This window comes from Austrofundulus limnaeus, unplaced genomic scaffold (assembly GCF_001266775.1).
Source record: "Austrofundulus limnaeus strain Quisiro unplaced genomic scaffold, Austrofundulus_limnaeus-1.0 Scaffold820, whole genome shotgun sequence".
Taxonomy (NCBI): domain Eukaryota; kingdom Metazoa; phylum Chordata; class Actinopteri; order Cyprinodontiformes; family Rivulidae; genus Austrofundulus; species Austrofundulus limnaeus.
The window spans coordinates 70,513-88,613 of record NW_013953222.1 but is presented as its reverse complement, the minus strand read 5'-3'; the positions used below and the strand labels follow the sequence as shown (position 1 = coordinate 88,613).

The 18,101-nt window shown below is 37.5% G+C and overlaps 1 protein-coding gene across 3 annotated transcripts in view; it reads left to right on the top strand.

Annotated features, from left to right (window-relative positions):
- The window catches only part of LOC106532726 (protein diaphanous homolog 3), a 101,715-nt gene that overhangs the window by 40,018 nt on the left and 43,596 nt on the right, over positions 1 to 18,101 (top strand). For all 3 annotated transcript variants that reach the window (XM_014028846.1, XM_014028847.1, XM_014028845.1), the window contains 5 exons: positions 300 to 395; positions 2,768 to 2,862; positions 6,158 to 6,259; positions 10,038 to 10,277; positions 16,241 to 16,370. In XM_014028846.1, coding sequence (XP_013884300.1) covers positions 300 to 395; positions 2,768 to 2,862; positions 6,158 to 6,259; positions 10,038 to 10,277; positions 16,241 to 16,370 — 663 coding nt within the window. The remainder of the gene's footprint in view (positions 1 to 299; positions 396 to 2,767; positions 2,863 to 6,157; positions 6,260 to 10,037; positions 10,278 to 16,240; positions 16,371 to 18,101) is intronic.

The window sequence follows — 18,101 nt, the reverse complement described above, 5'->3', positions numbered from 1 at the left end:
TACCAGGGGCATAAAGCCCCAGACAGCATAGCTCCTAGGATCATTGGGACACTCAAACCCCTCCACCACGATGAGGTAGCAGCCCAAGGAGAGGCCAATAAGTTTCCAATGAAATTAATTTTAGAAACGTTTTCATCCTGGTCCATTTTTATTATTTAACACCTTGATAATCACAGCAAAGTTGTTCTCCTTTATCCTTTAGTTTCTGCTCGTCGTCCTTATGTCAGCACTACAGTAAGTGCATGAATTTGTGTAAATTTTGTCTTTGTATAATACTTCAGTATTTCTGTCTTCCTCAGCTAAAAAAGAAGAGGAGGATCTGGAGGATAAGAAATCCATAAAGAAGAGAATTAAAGAGCTCAAGGTGCTCGATCCCAAGATTGCACAAAATCTCTGTGAGTATCCGTTTCCTCTCAGCCCACTCCTGTCCTGATTTACATTTATACGACTCTTTGTGGCTTTTTATTGAAGTACAGCAAGCATTTCTGTCATTCTTTTGCCTTTTATCTCACAAATGTTGAGTCCTGCATGTTACATTCTTTTTGTGATCATATTGATTGGTTTTGGCAAAGAATTGAATTACATTTAAAAAAACTGCGTAATAAATTTTATTCTGCCCAATTTTTTTTAAAGTAAAATCATACTGGAGTTTACCTTTGAGTTCACACAGCATTTACTGATGCAATAATTTATTACAGCTCTTTGCATTTAGCTAAAAATCTTTAAGTTCTTGTTTTTTATTTGAAAATATGTCCTTCTGAGAACTTCTTATGTCCATACATTGCTTTTGTAATGCTTATTCTTAGGTTTTAGCATAGAGGTCGGTATCACGCATCAGAATTATGCATCCCCACTCTAAATTCTTATTGTACATCTTCCCTAAAGTCTCCAGTGTACAGTTGATACATTGGTTTTGATTCATCGTTTTAGTGATCCCGTCTCCTGCAGTTTCTCAGTTACCTCCCAGCCTAAAAGAACATCTTTCTAGTAGTGCATTTATTTTATTTTATGGCATATTCTTGCTTAATGGGCATCAGTTCCTTCAGCATGCAGAGTGCCAGAGGTCCATGGCTTATTGTTGGGACAAGACTTAAGGAGTCAGAGCATTTCTAAAGCTTTGAATTCCTGTCCCCTGGGCCTTTCCTAATGACTGTGACAGACTGTAAACAACCTTTTACTTGGGGAAATAAACAAACTACCGTAATTAATGTTTGAAGCCTTGGTAAAAGTTATTCAGCACTGAAATTCCCTGGGGTTCAGAAACCTTTGCATAAAGGTCCGTTTTGTTTTTCTTTATTACTTCAAAGTGTAACATTATAATATTAACAGTGATCATAGGCTAATTTTGTTCAAAAAAGACTGCAGATCTGTTCATCTTGGATTTACTGTACTATTAACAACAAACACACAAAGCAGGGGTGTCGAGACTTTTTGCCTTTGGTTTTCCGCCTTTGCTCGTTGCCATAGCAGTTATTACAAGACAGCACTTAATGTGAACCTAGCCATTGATGCCAATGAGTCATCTCTTCACACTGTGCTAATTAACAATGTTAAGGATCCATTAAGAAGAGAAGAAAAAAAAAGGCTACAGGGTATGATCACATTGATCTGTCCTGTTCCCACTCGTTCTGCCTCGTTCTCCGCCTCCCTCTGTTTATCTCTCTCTCTCTCTCTCTCACTCACACACACACACACACACACACACACACACAGATGCATTCACACATGTATGCCTGGCCTCAAAATGATCGTTTTAAAAGCACCCGGCATTAATGAGGAACCTGCTGATCTCTTAAGCACTCTCAGATCTTTGCACCTCATTGGCTTATATCAAGGAGAGCTCTGACCTTTGTTTCATGTATTAAAATAAAATGGGACTAATCAGCCCAGTAACAGTGATAAATCATGCAGCAGAAATGATAGGGCAGGAGTTAGGATGAAATAAAAGGTGAGATTAGCTAGGCTGACTCTGCGTTCGGCCATACGGGGGAAAAGGTCTAAAAGCTTTAGCTGAGGTTGGTAATGAGGATGTGAGGCTTTTGTTTTTGTTAGACTCATACTTTAATCTTAAAATTAAGTGCAAATTTATTCCAACTAATGAGCTATGATGAACTAAAGTTTCTGTCATTACAACACTGTAAAACCAGGAAAATTGTTCAATATCCACACAAGTTTTAAAGTAGATAAAACGAATGAACAAGGCAAAAAATTATACCTAGACATTTATTTATTGAGAAAAATGAGCCTCTTGCTAGTGGGTGAAGTATAACTGTTGCAGTGAAAAGCAACTTTTCTGTGTAATTAGCTGTGATATATTGTACATTGTGACAGTGATGGAGGAGGAGAAGCTCAATCTGATTTCAGAATTTGTCTTGGAGCAATATTTCTGGTTCATCTTTAAATCATGTGGAACTGATGTCTCTAGATATTTTCAATCTTCTTTCAAGATCTACATCATCTTACCAGAGTTTTTTCTTCTTTTTTTGAGGATTCCAGTGGCTAGAATAATTTATTCTGCCAGGCTTTTATAATTTCACGCCTTATCGCATCATTTGCTTTAGGGTCTCATCGTTACCAGACCATTCTGATTTTAAAAACAAATGTCCCAAAACAGTTTGTCTGATTTAGTCTCGAGTTGATGTGTTTTGTATCATTCTTTGCTTTATTTCTTCTCAACCTTTTTTATGAACCATCGTCTGAAACTAAAGCGACATTGATTTATCTTTTATCTTTTATAAACCATAGTTTTTATTTTTCTCTGTTTTAGCCATCTTCCTGGGTTCCTTTCGAATGCCTTATCAGGAAATCCGGCGTATGATAGTGGAGGTGGATGAAGAGCAGCTCACCGAACCTATGATCCAGGTAAGACGAGTTTTGCCCAAAGTTGTGAAAAATACTTAAAACTTCTGTTTCGTTCACAACTCAAGTGGATGAATTCCTTGAGCCGCCTACAGTAAACCTGGTCATACTCAACTCCGAGACGGAACGAATGTCAAAAACGAACTCGTCTGACTACGAGCAACTTTTCACCTGAGGCTGGAATTGGATTTCTAGTGCTGCTCTTCTCCTACACACTTGGTCAGGTTCAGGCCCCAGCCCCTGCCTATTGTCTTGATTGGTTGTCTACCTCAAAACTGTGTGTAGCTCCAGGCCGCAGCTTTGGCCATCTGTAAACATACAGTACAGCTGCACGGTGCTTAAAGAACACAGGAAATCTATCAACAAACAAGTAAAGAAAAAAGATTGATTTGATAGCAGATTTTACAGTTTGTCACCTCCAGCTAAAGGAAACTGCATGAACAAATATTTCAGATGTAGGACATGAAGAATTCCTGATTCAGGAAACAAGTGAGTCATGATTCTCTAGTTTGTAGCTCTCATTGGTCATTTTTGACTGGTTGATGTTTACATTCAGCTTTGTGCTAATTCTGTCTGGAATTCCACCAGGGTAATCTCAAACCCTTGTAATAATCCATTTTTACCTGTTAAATGTACAAAATGATTGGATTAGATAGTTTGTTTCCAAATATAACACTCCTTTCACTACTGGACATGTTTAAAAGAAAGTTCATTTGTTACATGTCTTAATTTTAGAGGTAATTTAAAAAAATCCAGGTACATTTAAATGAACTTCAGAGTCTTTGGATCAAAGAAATAAATTAAATTTACTTTTGTATGGTTTTTTTATGTTCTTTGTTGTTACTTTACAATAAATAAAAGCTATGCTCCATAGATGTGAGTGAGAGGGTAGATGGTTAGTTGTTTCGTTGTCGCTGTGACAAAGTGGAGACTTGTCCAGGATGTCCCCTGCCCCTCAAGCAGTGACCGCTGGAGATAGGCACCATGAGAAAAAAATGTAATTATACCTGCAGTAAAATGGACATTTTTGATTCACTGATAATTGTCATCTCTATGTGTTCTACAATAATAATAATAAATAATTAGAGCAAAGTAATTGGGTGCGATTTACTTTTGTGCATTTTGTTTTTTGATTAGATATTCAATTAATTTTACCAACAGGAGTTATCACAAGATAATTATAAAACACATTATCCATAGCATATAAGATAACAAAGTATAAAAATATGTTGGTATAAATAGTAAGATTAACACATCTGTATTAAAAGTCTGTTAGAAAAATTAACTTTGGGTTTTTTTCTCATGTTTTTTGCACCAACTTGTGTTGAAGAGGTTAATGAATGCTTCTGAAAGCTTTTGATTATTCAGCTGTCACAGTTTTCAAGCTGAGTTGAAACAAATAAAAACAAACCTTGGCTACAGATGTACACATTGAATAATTCATTTGATCAATTAATAGTCATTAAAGCAAATTCAATTATGATGCATCAATAAAAAATGTTAGTTTTAGACATGCAATTATTTGATTTAGCTCCAGGCAACAGGAACAAAACTTAACTGGAAACTTTGATATTTGGCACACAGAAGCAGGATTTGTTTGAGGGAAATATTCACTTGAGAAAACATCAGATTTTCTTTTAGAATGACCAGATCCAAACCAACAAATTCAGCTACTCTAGTTCATTTAACCCATACAACATAGTTTAGTTTTCTTGTTTTGCAATGCATATGCATTARAAAAGCAGAAAAATAAAAATTCAAGTACATTGTTTTCTATTTTATAKATTATAAAGCTCATCTCATCACCAGAATAATTTCAGCACCTAAACTCCAAACAAATGCTCCTCTTAATTTTARGTTTTCTGCTTTAGCATGTAGCTTCTAACAAAATATTTTCTCTGTTTATAGACGTAGAAATCTTTACAGTTGTGCATAAAACTCCAACCTGATTTTTTACTTTAGATAAGCYCCACAAAACACCAGTTCTGCTTGTTCATTTTCATTCCAGTAATCATTGCAGCTACYTTTCCACGAGAGTCTGCAGAAACACACCTAGTTTCTTTGGGACCACACTGTTTCTGAATGCTCCCAGTGGGGTGGAGGTAAAGGCAGCAGAGATTGTGACAAGTTAACTTGTGTTTCACCCCATTTGTCCTCAGTTTGACTGGTCCACACCTGACCATCACACCAAGAAGAGCTGTATGGAGTTAGCTCCCAGTTTGCAGCTCTTAATAACTTCCATTTCTCTTGGAAGGTTTTCTACAAACTTTGAGGGTGTTTCTGACCTGAGTGAAGTTTCCAGATGTCAGCCAGCCCCTCCSCACAATTACAAAATCAAAGCAAACGGTGGAATAGTTGAGTTTACAGAGGGACAATGCATCAGCCTACATTAGCAATGTGATTCTTCACAAAGAAAACAGCCTGCATGTAGGCAAACAGCTGAACTAAACTGCCCACAGGCACACATACAGACACCTTTGATGACCTCTGGAAACTTTTATTGATACTTCCTTTTTAAAAAGTTACACAACAAAGGTTTGATACCAAATTGTTCAGCTCGACTCAAGTGTGTTTCTGTGGGACTTTGTCCCCAGTTTTCGCCATATACTGTAACATTTTAAAGTCAAACACTGAAGTTGGGGGAGAAAGTCTGGATGTGAATTTCTGTTGCAGTTTGTCCCAGAAATGCTTGATTGGCCTGAGGTCGATACCAAACCGTTTGTAGAAAGTCCTCTCTTTGTGCCTRGGAACTGCTCATACATGTGGATCAGGAATCAAGCTCAAACCTTGACTTAAACACCTGGATTCAACAAAAAACACACACGGCCAAAGACTTTTGGCCATACGGGGCAATCCTCTGTGAGAACCTTCACCACTTTCTTCAAAGACACTGGATAATCCAGGCTTTAATAAGCATTTGTCATACAGCACTGACTTCTGAAAACTTATCAAACTGTAAATGTGTTGATTTGTAAGACAAGGGAAATGAGTGCAGTCCTGCAGAATGCAGAACACCTGATCACCCTACTGAGGGAATTTAATCTATAATTACTGAATATCTATAATTTCTTTTGAGTTGCAATAAATGATTGATAACAAACCCTATAATTTGACAGAATAATCATCTTTTTTACAGTGTGACGTAGAAACAAAAGACATTCTCTTTTAGACTGGCTGATCTAAGCATAGTGTTGATTTCAAGTCATGGTGTGATATAACAAAGTGTATTTAATGTAATAAAGCACACCTGGTGTCATAATTGTTCTTTTATTTCATTGTTTTCTTTTGTTTTTTGCAGAACCTTGTAAAGCACCTCCCAGAGCAGGAGCAGCTGAACGCACTGACCAAATATAAAAACGAGTACTCTAATTTGTCAGAGCCTGAYCAGTTTGGGGTTGTGGTGAGTATCTTCTAACACACGGGTACACCGACAGACACACACAACCTGTCAGCTCAACACCAACTAACTGCCTTTAAGTTTAAGAACCGGCACAAGCAGAGCACCTCCTTTAGTTGAATATGTTGGAAAATACTCAAAATCAGGCATGATGTCGCCCCCTCCTCTTCTAATTCATTTTATTGAAAGACTTCTTATGTTCTACTCTTTTTTTTTATCAACAATGTGTTGTATTGAATAGTTAAACAGAACATAATTATGCCTGCACAGGTTTAGGAAACACGTTTGTTACTTCATTAATTTTATGGTAATGTAAACTTGTTTTGCATGTGCTTTTCTTTCTCAGTGTCTTTATAAAAACACACTCAGACACACACATGCACACACTGAGCACTTTCATATGATTATCATATTCCAGGAGCTTCTTAAAATTCAGTTTTTTTAAAAGGATAGGAGGAAAGCCAGGACACCTGTGGACTAATTTATGCACTTTAAAAGAGCAGCTCTTGCTACATTATTATGTCTGCATCACTTTCTTAAAAAGACATTCCAAAGGAGACTTATTTAGATTTATGCCTGAGCTGTGTGGCAGCTTTTATGTATTTTGTCTTTCAAGCGACTGAGATACTGACAAAAACATACAATAATCTACTTCTTGTCTCCTTTTTTCATACCAGTAAGATGCATCAGGGTGATTGAGAGGAGGGATTGGAGCTTGTTTGTATTGTTCATCAGGGAGAAATCAAACCGAGAAAAAACTGTTCATATACTAAACCTGCGTTGGTCCGGTGAGGATTGCACTTTCAGCTTTGGAAATAAGCCATCACAAAGAAAAAAACAAACATACTGTTGTGCAAARACATGCATTTCAGAGTTGCTATTTTCAATAACCACCACCCTCGCACTTTATTTGAGCTCTGTCCTGCACGTTTCAGTGTGTGGCTGTAGTGAGTCTTCAAACAAATGKGTTGTAAAAACAATCTGTGCGAAATGTCCTGATGCATCTCAGGATCTGTGCGAAACCTGATAAATCATCATTTTTATATAGCTGGGAATATCTTAATAATAATAATAATAATTTAAATAGCTGGGAAAATCTGTATCACAASTGTTTTACTTGATTTCAGGAACAGTGCATTCTTAGACAAACTTGCTTTGTCTGAGATTGTTGTTTAATTTTACAATGATAATATCAATTTCAGTTTCTTTACTTTCTCTTATGTCATGATGTCGGCATCAAGGCCACTCAGAATCTGTAGGATTGACRAAATATATTCTATTCATGCAGAACATCAATGCATGGGACTTGAACTATGAGTCTTTGATTGATTGCAGCTCTTTGTGATATMCATATTGTGCTCACAGTTAGTGTGACTTTACATTTACAATATGTTGTGCAGTCTTATGATTTCCCTTACTCTTGTATCTAATTGAAGAATTCTTAAAACTGCTTTCATTCAAGTCAAATCTTGTCGTTTTTGTATTTATCTAAAAGCTTTAAAGGACGCGCTCTTCACCCTCTGCCTTGTTGTGCCACTTTGCAGTTCCATGTTTCTACTTAACCCAGATGGGYGAAAAGAAAACCATTCTACCAGAGGTTGTTCACATTTTTCTTTGCCGTTATATTTTGACCAACAGACTTTGAATGAAAAGGGTGAGGTTGGGTGTTTTTCTATGTGCCCCAATAGCACCACATCTTACCTGCAGAACCTTTTAACTGTTTTCAATCCAACCCCAACCCAATTAAGATGTGAGAGCTAAAAACAAGCATTGTAATTTTTAGGGCTGTGAGATCTTTAACATACAGTATTGACTGGATATCATTTCTGCCTTGTTATTTGTAAGGATTTGCAAAGATTGTAAAATCAGCCTTAACCTTTGTCATTACGAGAAATTAGCCTCTCACACACTCATAGCTGCTCTTTATGCACATTTGCCTTGCTGAAAGACTCCAGTTGTTTTTCAGGTTAATTCTTATTGTTTTTATTTATGCAGGGCTTAATTTGTAATTGATTAGGCCCAGGAGCACAGAGAGGCTCTGGTCTGTTGGGTCAGGTGGTAACACACTAACCATCTCTAACCTGTAGGACTCTGCACTAATAAATGAGTTTTAGTTTCAGCTTGAACACAGGAATAGACCACCCCTGCCAGCTAATCCAGCAACCCTTCTAATGATTTAGTTCCATCATTAATTCTTGGTTTTTAGGCTTATCTAATACCTTATCCACTATACTCAGACATAATATTTTAGGTGCACTTTGAGACTTTTTATTTCTCCTGACCCACCAGTCCAGRAGTCTATCTCTTCCAGTTTTCCTGATTTACTCATTTAGCCCAGAGTAGGAACATAAAATGTAGTTTATTACGATCATGAATCTAAATATTAAAGAAACATGGTGTAGTAAAGCTGCTGCTGCGCATCTTTTAGTACAATGGAAACTACTTAAAGGGGGAAGGAAGAGAGGCTGTTTATTCCCTGAAGTGTACTCATAATGGTTGTTTTAAGCACGAGCTATTAGATAAAGAAATGTATGGCAAAACCAGTCCAAGAAAATCTTACAGATTCTGTTTTCTGGGGAATTCTGTCCTCATTAGGAGGGCCCAGGCTGGTCTGTTGCACCGGTGTGTGTGTGTGTGTGTGTGTGTGTACAATTATCTTGTGCAATGAATGAACTAAAACACAAATTTATCACATCATGGGAACATTGTGCACCAAATGTAATAAAACAGTTGTTTTGATCTATTTTCATTTATTATCCATGTTTTTTTTCCCCAAAACTCCTCAGGTTTTTGTTTTTTTACTACATTGTACATATTTTTAAAAAAWTCATTTCAAAAGTTTATGAAATATGTAGGTTACACCAGCAGAACTGTTTTTCTCTCATTATTTCACCTCATTAAATCATGACACGAGCTACATTTTTTTAAAKCTACGCTTCATTTTCTCATATTAGAACTTGTCTGCTTGTGTTGTCAGTGCAGCGTCCCAGTGAAAACAAGAACGTTTCATTGTTTTTCACTGCAAGTGCAAAAATGTTTGTTTGCTTTCTTCTCTTTCTGATTATCTTGTCTCAGTAATGTATTTATTCCATTTTATTCAGTCTCTAGGCTTCATTTCAGCAATGTACTTTATTCTTTTGCACAACTTTATTGTTATTCTTGTTCGATAATCTTTTCTTGTGGTCTATTTTTTCTCATACAAACACATTCACACACTRGCTCAGTCCTTCCCTGAAATAGTTATTTGATAAGATTACTGCAGGTATAATTAAACTCTCGATGGAGGACATCAAACCGCACAGCCAGCTGTTGTTTGAACTAGACAATTGGAACCTGCACCCCATCCCTCCCACCCCCTACACATACACAATTATGGTTGTGGCCAGGTCTTGGGCGCAATGCAATATTTTTCAATTTTCTCTAATTGTGTGAAAGTGGTAGTCCAAGGCAGCCTATTGTATATTCCACCCCCTCCACTGCCAGGCCTATATGGACGCTAACTCCAGAATTAACTTAGCAGACTCGGGGCTCAAATCAGATCAATGCCAGCATCTATTACTACTGCCTAGCAACACTTTCCTACAAGCCAGTTGCATAAATGTCTGCTAAATTAGATCGGCTTAATGCTGGAAGTGCCAAAAATGTGATTGTAAATGTTTTAAGTTTGAATTTCTTCTCTGAAGTGGTTTCTTTCTTTATCATATTTTCCCCTGCTTTCCTTCTGATTTCTTATAGTTTTTTTCCCCTCCATATGAATGTCTACGTTTTCCACTTCCCACAGATGAGCAGCGTGAAGCGCCTGCGACCTCGTCTCAGCCACATCCTCTTCCGACTCCAGTTTGAGGAGCATGTAAACAATTTGCGTCCAGACATCCTGGCAGTAAATGCAGCGTGCGAAGAGGTCAGGAAGAGCCAGGCTTTTGGCCGCCTGCTGGAGCTTGTACTGCTGCTGGGGAATTACATGAATGCAGGCTCTCGAAATGCCCAGTCTTATGGCTTTGACCTCAGTTCTCTTTGCAAGGTAAGGGTWGAAATGTCCACCTTACCTTTGACTTTTTACATACCATGAAGTTGTCTCTTCTCCCTCCAGTGACAATGGTTCAGTAAAACTTGTGAGATAAAACTTTTTTTCTTGTATTGATTCTCTACACTGTGTTTATAACTGAACTGCTGTACTAGTAAACTTGGGAAAAAAGTGTCCACTCATAGTCACTCTGGTAACTTAGGCCTGATTCTACAATGCTCACAGATGATATAGATCAATAGTCTTCAATTAAAATTTGGCGTCAAATCAAAAAAAAATTTCTCTAACAAAGGTTTAGGATTTATTCAAATTGTAGAGTATTCAAAAAAATTTTTTTTAATGACAGCCATTTTGGTTTTCTTCTCTCACTGTATTGTTTTTGTACTTCCTCGTGGGCTGGCAGCTTCTCTACGAAGAGAGAAACTACAAGCCGACCGTGGCGATTATTGTAAATATTTTAAAATCTGCAACACCTAAAATAAATTTTGGTACATTTAGGGAAAGATGTGCTGTCTAAAATAAATTAGTTATTTTATTGCAGAAACCAGAAAAATTGTGCGGCCGCCGGCCTAAAATGCTAGAAAAGCTGCTCCATCTAAAAAAAAATAAAAAATAAAAAAATATTAAAAAAATTTAAAAACTTTGTTGTGCAAAATAACATAATGCAAATTGTAAAACAGCTTCACCACTCAAACTGATTRATAATTATTGCTAGACAAGTTATGTTATCTCAATCGAATTAATGTAAATGTTGAAAAAGCTGCACCACCTAAAATCAACCATAAATATGGAAAACGTGCAAGCAAAAATATGCATTTGCAGTGTAAAATATATGTAGTATAAAACATGCAGTAATTTAAAAGATAAAACTATTTATTCACTGAACTGTATCTGTCTTTAACTGTGCTGTCGTCTGTATACATGAACATTTAAGCAAAAAATTTTGGCATCACCAGAGCATCTCTGTAGTGTAGATGGAAACCATTATTAAAGTGCTTTATTCAGTCTCATTAAGTCTCATTATTAAAGTGTAAGAGGACAATCTACCTACCAAATCTGTCCATTTTAGCTACAAGAAGTGGTATCACCTCATATTGGGCGTTGTTTTCATTTCCCTATGTTGGCCTGTTCTTCTCTTGTTTTTTAGCTTTTCACTTACTTGGGGGTCAAACAACACATTTGTGGAGCATGCTCAAAGCACCTTGGCCAATTTAAATGCAAATAAACGCACACATAGAAGAAATACTTGGTCACCCAACTGTAATATCAAAGTGTTTTGGCTTTGAGGGATTTAATTTAATGTATTTTCAGTGAGACAGGGATGCTAACTTGTATCTAAATATCCAGTGTTGGTCAGACTGTTTATTTAAAAAGAAGATATCAGAGTCATCATCAGTGTTACTGCTGTAAAGGCATGTTTGATTTTTAAAAGTAGAATTTTATTTCCCGTGTCCTCTGTGCTGCCCAGTGGCTGCTGTGATTTTATTTTTCTCATTTCATATTTTATCATCATCATCACCACAAGGCAAACTTTACCCACCAGTCTTCTATCCAAACTTAATAAATAAATAAATGTGTTTGATTTCTATTTCCCTTTTCAATACAGATAACTGAGTCTGTGACTGCAGTCCCTTTGAAAGCTCATGTATTGTGAAGGACCAACCTATTTGGACACTGACACAAAGTTTTTATTTTTTGTGTGTTTACTGAAAGATATACAGGTTATAGTTATCTATCAGACATGCATATAAAGTCTAGACATTCAGCTTTCATTTGAGTGTATCCACAGTAAAAATGGATGAAGGGTTTATGAGTCCAGCTTCTTAACATGTGCCCATCTTGCTTTAAAGAGACCAAAAGTAATTGGACAATTGACCCGATATTTCATTGGCATATGTGAGCAATTCCTTCATTATGTTATTCTGAATTAAGCAGATAAAAGGTCTGGAGTTGATTTGAAGTGTGGTGCTTGCATTTGGAAGATTTTGCTGTGAAGAAACATGCAATCAAATGAGCTCCCCAAGCAGGTGAAACAAGCCATCTTTAAGTTGCAAAAAAACAGGAAAAAACAAAACATCCAAGAAATTGTTACAATATTACAAGTGGCAAAATCTATAGTTTGGTAAATGCTGAGAAAGAAAGAAAACACTGGTGAATTTATCAATGCAAAAAGACCTGGACATTCATAGAAGACAACAATGATGGATCATAGAATATAAACCCCTTTATAACAGCCAACCAAGTGAACAACACTCTCCAGGAGGTAGAATTATCCATATCCAAATCTACCATAAAGCGAAGACTGCATGAAAGTAAATACAGAGGGTTCACTGCACGCTGCAAGCCACTCATAATTATCAAGAATAAAAAGGCTAGACTGGACTTTGCTAAAAACATCTAAAAAAGCAGCAGAGTTCTGGAAGAACATTCTTTGGACAGATGAAACCAAGATCAACCTCTACCAGAATGATGGAAAGAGAAAAGTCTGGTGAAGGCATGGTACAGCTCATGATCCAAAGCACATCATCATGTGTAAAACACAGCAGAGCAGTGTGATGGCTTGGGCATGCATGGCTGCCAGTGGCACTGGGTCACTAGTGTTTATTGATGATGTGACACAGGACAGAAGCAGCCCAATGAATTCTGAGGTATTCGGAGCCATACTGTGTGCTCAGATCCAGCCAAATGCAGCCAKACTGATTGATCGTCATTTCGTACTACAGATGGACAATGACCCAAAACATAAAGCCAAAGCAACCCAGGAGTTTTATTAAAGCAAAGAAGAGGACTACTCTTGAAAGGCCAAGTCAGTAAACTGATCTCAACCCAATTGATCATTTCACTTGTAAAAAAATGAACTTCAGACAGAAAGGCCCACAAACAAACAGCAACTGAAAACTGCTGCAGTGGAGGCCTGGCAGAGCATTAAAAAGGAGGAAACAGACTGTCTGGTGATGTCCATGAGTTCATGACTTCAGGCAGTCATTGCCAACAAAAGGTTTTAAACCAAGTACTAGACATTAGAAAACATTACAATCATTTTATTGACAACTATTGAATTTGTCCAGTAACGTTTGAGTCCCTGAAACGAAGGGTTTGCTTTCTGAAAAAAAGATTTAGTTCCACGCAATTTCTATCATTTTTTTCAACCCTCTGAATTAAAGCTGAGAGTCTGAACTCTGCATCTGAAATGCTTTTTTCAAAATTCATTGTGGTATCTATAGAACTAAAGTTAGGAAAATGTCTCTGTCCAAATACATATGGACCCAACTGTACGTGGTATGTACTGTGGAGGTTGAGTCGTGAAGCCCAAACACTAAGTTTCTCTGCGTGATAGCGACAATGACAACAAGATGTTTTCTTTGCATGAAAGACTCTTGCAGTGGTTAAATTACAGCTGTTGGCACATGTGCTGCAGTTTCCACAGTAACAACCACCAAGCCATTTGTCACTGCCACCTCTTTGCCCTGTTTGAATTGGATGCTTATGCTTATATAAACAGCAGCGTTTGTGTCAAAGGGGAATATCTACATCCCTGACGGACGAGACGCATCAGTCTAACAATAATATAATCAATCAATCGTCGACTAGAATGGATTAAGTTTTGCTCTTAGCTTGACGCTACTCTTCCCGAGTGTCGATTCTTTTCTTCTGGTGCTGATGTGTTGTCTGATGATGGCGAGTTGATGTCACAGGCACAATATCTAGAGGAAGGCATCACCTTCATGGCTGCCCCAGTGTTTGACAACTTAATTCTGTGGCACACTCCACAGCACAGGAAAATTGCACCCAGCCCAGCTGGAATAAGAGAAAAAAAATGTTTACATTGTCATCTATGATTACCATCCATCTAAATTCAGACAGGGACCTTTTGTGAGCGAGTACTTTAAGCTTTTTGTGGAACCAAAAAATGGAAGAGGCAAAAACAGGAATGAAAAGAGAGATGAGAATGTTTGATTAGAGGAGATAATGCAAACATGATTAAACCCAGCGGGTCTGAGTACACTGCTGTCTACCAATAGATCACCTAGAGAGATACACAGCAACACACTCCACAGGAGGGATGCTCAGCAGGAAAACTGAGAGATGTCGCAGAATTAGACTGTAAAAGAGCAATGATGGGAATTTATCAGAGAAATTGAAAGATTGTTGTGTGTGTGGGTGAAAAAGAGAGAGGCAGTGAGTGCAGGGGGTCATTACATTGTGAAATTGCATCTGCTGCTTGAGCACGAGACATAAAATCATCTGTTGCATTGTCAACACTAGCAGTTATAAAGCCAGTGCTCAAACATGTGTTTCCTTGTTGTCTAATACCCAGCAGATAATGCCAACTTATGTTGTCTGTAAAATTGCTGCAAAACATTTGAAGTCGTACCTTTTTTTTGTCTGCTATAAAATACGGATCTGCTCTGAAAATCGTTCTCTTTGTTCTCCTTTGTGGAAAGGGAAACAGGAACTAAAAATGAGGCATTTATATAAACATAAAGGTGCTACATCAAAGGAGACACCTGAATGCCAGCCCCTTACGGTTAAAAGAACTGATGCTTCTGTTATTCTGTTTGTGTGTGTGTCTGTGTGTGTGTGTATGTGTGTCTGTGTGTGTGAGACAACCTGCTTTGGGTCCACTTATCCCCTAAGGGCAAGGGGTTCACTGCAAATCAATATAAAATTCCTCTGAGTGATTTCTCCTGTGATGAAATATTTCTATTCTGAGTGAACTGGTTTCCTCCAGGATGACAGTGCCCCCCTTCACAGGTCACGAGGGGTCACTGAAACATTTGATGACTATGAAAATGATGTGAGTCTTCTAGTCTTTTGCAGCCATCGGCTGTCAGCCTTGTTGATCACCTGTGGGAGATATTCAGCTTCTGTTTGACAGCACCCTCCACCACCATCACCATCAAAAAAAGGAATAAAACCATACAGCTTTTATTAACATTATGAATTTCATGAATATCTTTTCTTGACTATATTTTCCTTCACATGGCATTCTTCCCTGCAGTAAAGTAAAAACAGATGGGCACCTTATATCAAAGCAGGCAATTAAATTCTAAATAAATCTGTAATGTTGTTTTTTATTATGGGTATTGGCACTGAAGCAGACAGCAGGCCAAACCACACAACTTGTTCTGTTTTAAGTTTTTTTCTTAGCCTTTCAGTAAACATAAACACATGCCATGTCTTCTGTCTTAGCTGTTTGAAGCACAAGTCAAATTGCTAGCCTYATAAAGTAAAATAGTAATGATAAAATAAATGAAAAAGTTGCATTTCTTCAGGAAATGCACATCACCTAGTATGTTGTAAAATGTCTCATGATATTTTAGGGCTTGGYATATGTGGTGGGGATGATTTGGGACAGTTTTGGGCTCAAATATTTGTCCGCTGTTGATGAAACTCATCACATTACATATGTAAAGTGCAAGTTTCAAGGTGATTAGTGATTATTAACAAACCAATTCTAAACTCAGGAGAAAGTGAATATTAACTTATTTCAAGACATTTTTTCCCTGAAGATTGCATGTATTGCATTCCTTAAACATAAAAGTATTACAGTTTAGAACTGGCAARGTTCAAATATGAAAACAAGTCCTGGTTGAATAGAAAATTTGCTTCAACGCAGTGGGGAAAACATATTTATTTACTGACTTCTGTGCTTGCAACAGTGTGATAATGAATCAATACAGATTTTAAACTGAGTGGTAGCACAGCATAACAAAAGCTTCTGCAGCTGGTATAAACGTCAAGTTCTTCAATCTACACTGTGTCTTATTAAAAAAAGGATGAATCTTCCTAATAGCATTATATTTTGGATTATTCATWAAAGCAAATCATATATCACATTAAGATCTAGAGTGCAATGGAGCCAGAAAGACACAATSTATTATTCTTTTGATGAATTTTATCTGCAACATTTTTTTTGTATGAAAGGAGAGGCTTTACTGTTTGTGTTTGTTTTACAGCTAAAGGACACAAAGTCAGCAGACCAGAAGACAACTTTACTTCACTTCCTAGCTGAAATATGTGAGGAGCAATTTCCAGATGTGCTGAAGTTTGTTGACGACCTGGAGCACGTGGATCGAGCCAGCAGAGGTAATTCACATCACCTACGTCTATTAACGTCCACACAGTTCATTAAGACACTTTTTGTGGGTYAAACGCATATAAGGTAAGCTCTTTGGCTTTAAATTAAATGAAAGAAATTTGTTGTTCAGCTGTGGAAATCCAAGAGCTGAATAATATGTTTTAAACTCGCAAAGAATTCTTTGTCATCAAGTTCCATTGTGAACATTAATCATCGGCGCCTGGCATAAACAGTAGTGACAACAGCATGGGCAACAGCAGAGGAAAATGATGGAGCACTGAGCCTAATGAAAATGTAATGAGATGCGTAGAATTTCCAGCCGTATGAGCGCCTGATCACATTTTAACCTTGCCTCGTCTCGAAGCAAGTGATCACAGAGATCTGTTATTTACTCAACGTGTTTTTATTTCAGTTTATCCAGGATATTATGTTCTGTTTCATTTGTCATATTTGCTTATTTTAGAATAGTCAAGGTTCTTTTATGCKTTAACTGAGAGCTTAATGATAAACAGAATGACCTACCTAGGCAAAAAAATGGAGCATTGTTATTTTGCATTCTTTTGTTTTGCAGTGAGCTTTATTCCCACCCTGCTACTTTGGCAATCCTCTTGGGGTTGTTCTGGGATTAGATGCTTGTTGATTCTATAAACAATGTATTTTATCATTTTAGTGTTTGATCTATGTTWCACTCAGTTCATTTGCTTCACAGTTTGATACCAAAATTAATCTTCTGCAGTTGCACATTTACAAGTTATAYGTTTATTTTATTTGTTTTTTCAAGCAAGGACATCAGGTTGTGTCTGCTGCTGAGATGAAGAGCATCTCACTCTTTCAACACGTTTGAAGTCACTGTGTTGGTTTTAACACGTTTTGGCAGATTTTTATTTTATTATATATATATTTTTTGCACACAAACATGGATTCACACAAACGCTCACAAAGTGCTTTTAGTCTGGCCAGAGTCTCCAGAGTACGGTAAAGGTCAGAGACAAGCAGAGCAGACTGGGTGGTCAAAGGAGACTCGGTCTTGTTCTTTGTTCATGTTGCTATAGGCAGCTCTCAGGAAGAAGCTGCGAGCAGAAGTCTGTGCACAGTTTGTGTTTGTTTGTGTGTGTGTGTGTGAGGTTGTTCTGTCACAGCATGTTTCCTCCTGCTCCAAAGACGATTTTTACCCACTGCTCTGCTCCCAGCATGGGGGAGTGAAGGGAAGTGTGAGGAGGAGAAAACATAGGCGGATGAATTCGGTGCCTTRATTGTTTAGACTCTTTTGATGAGGACTACTGTTTTCTTTTTTTTATTATTAATTTTTTTCTCTTTTTTTTTAGATGATAGTAGACAACGATGCTCCTGCATCGTGTTTCTTTTCTCCTAACGAGGCATGGGCTGGTATGAAATTCTGACTGTATGAGCAAAATACCATGGTTCCACAGTATTGAAGRGACAAAGTGCAATGTGAATGTGAACCAAACCAAACYAAGTTAAATATCTTTGGCATACCCTGCCCATTTGAACAGAGTCCACCTGGTGTGAAGGAGTATTAAATCTGTAGTATACCTAAAACCGGTTACCGGCTTATGCCTTCTCCTAAATACAAAAAAAGTGTCCACCTGGATTTAACTAAGGTCTATGATGTTAGGTTGAAAGAAAGAGGCTCTTTAATCCAGGGTATAGGATTGTGGAATGGTCTGGAGCAGTGGTTCCCAAAGTTGGGGTCGGGACCCACAGTGGGGTCCCAAAAC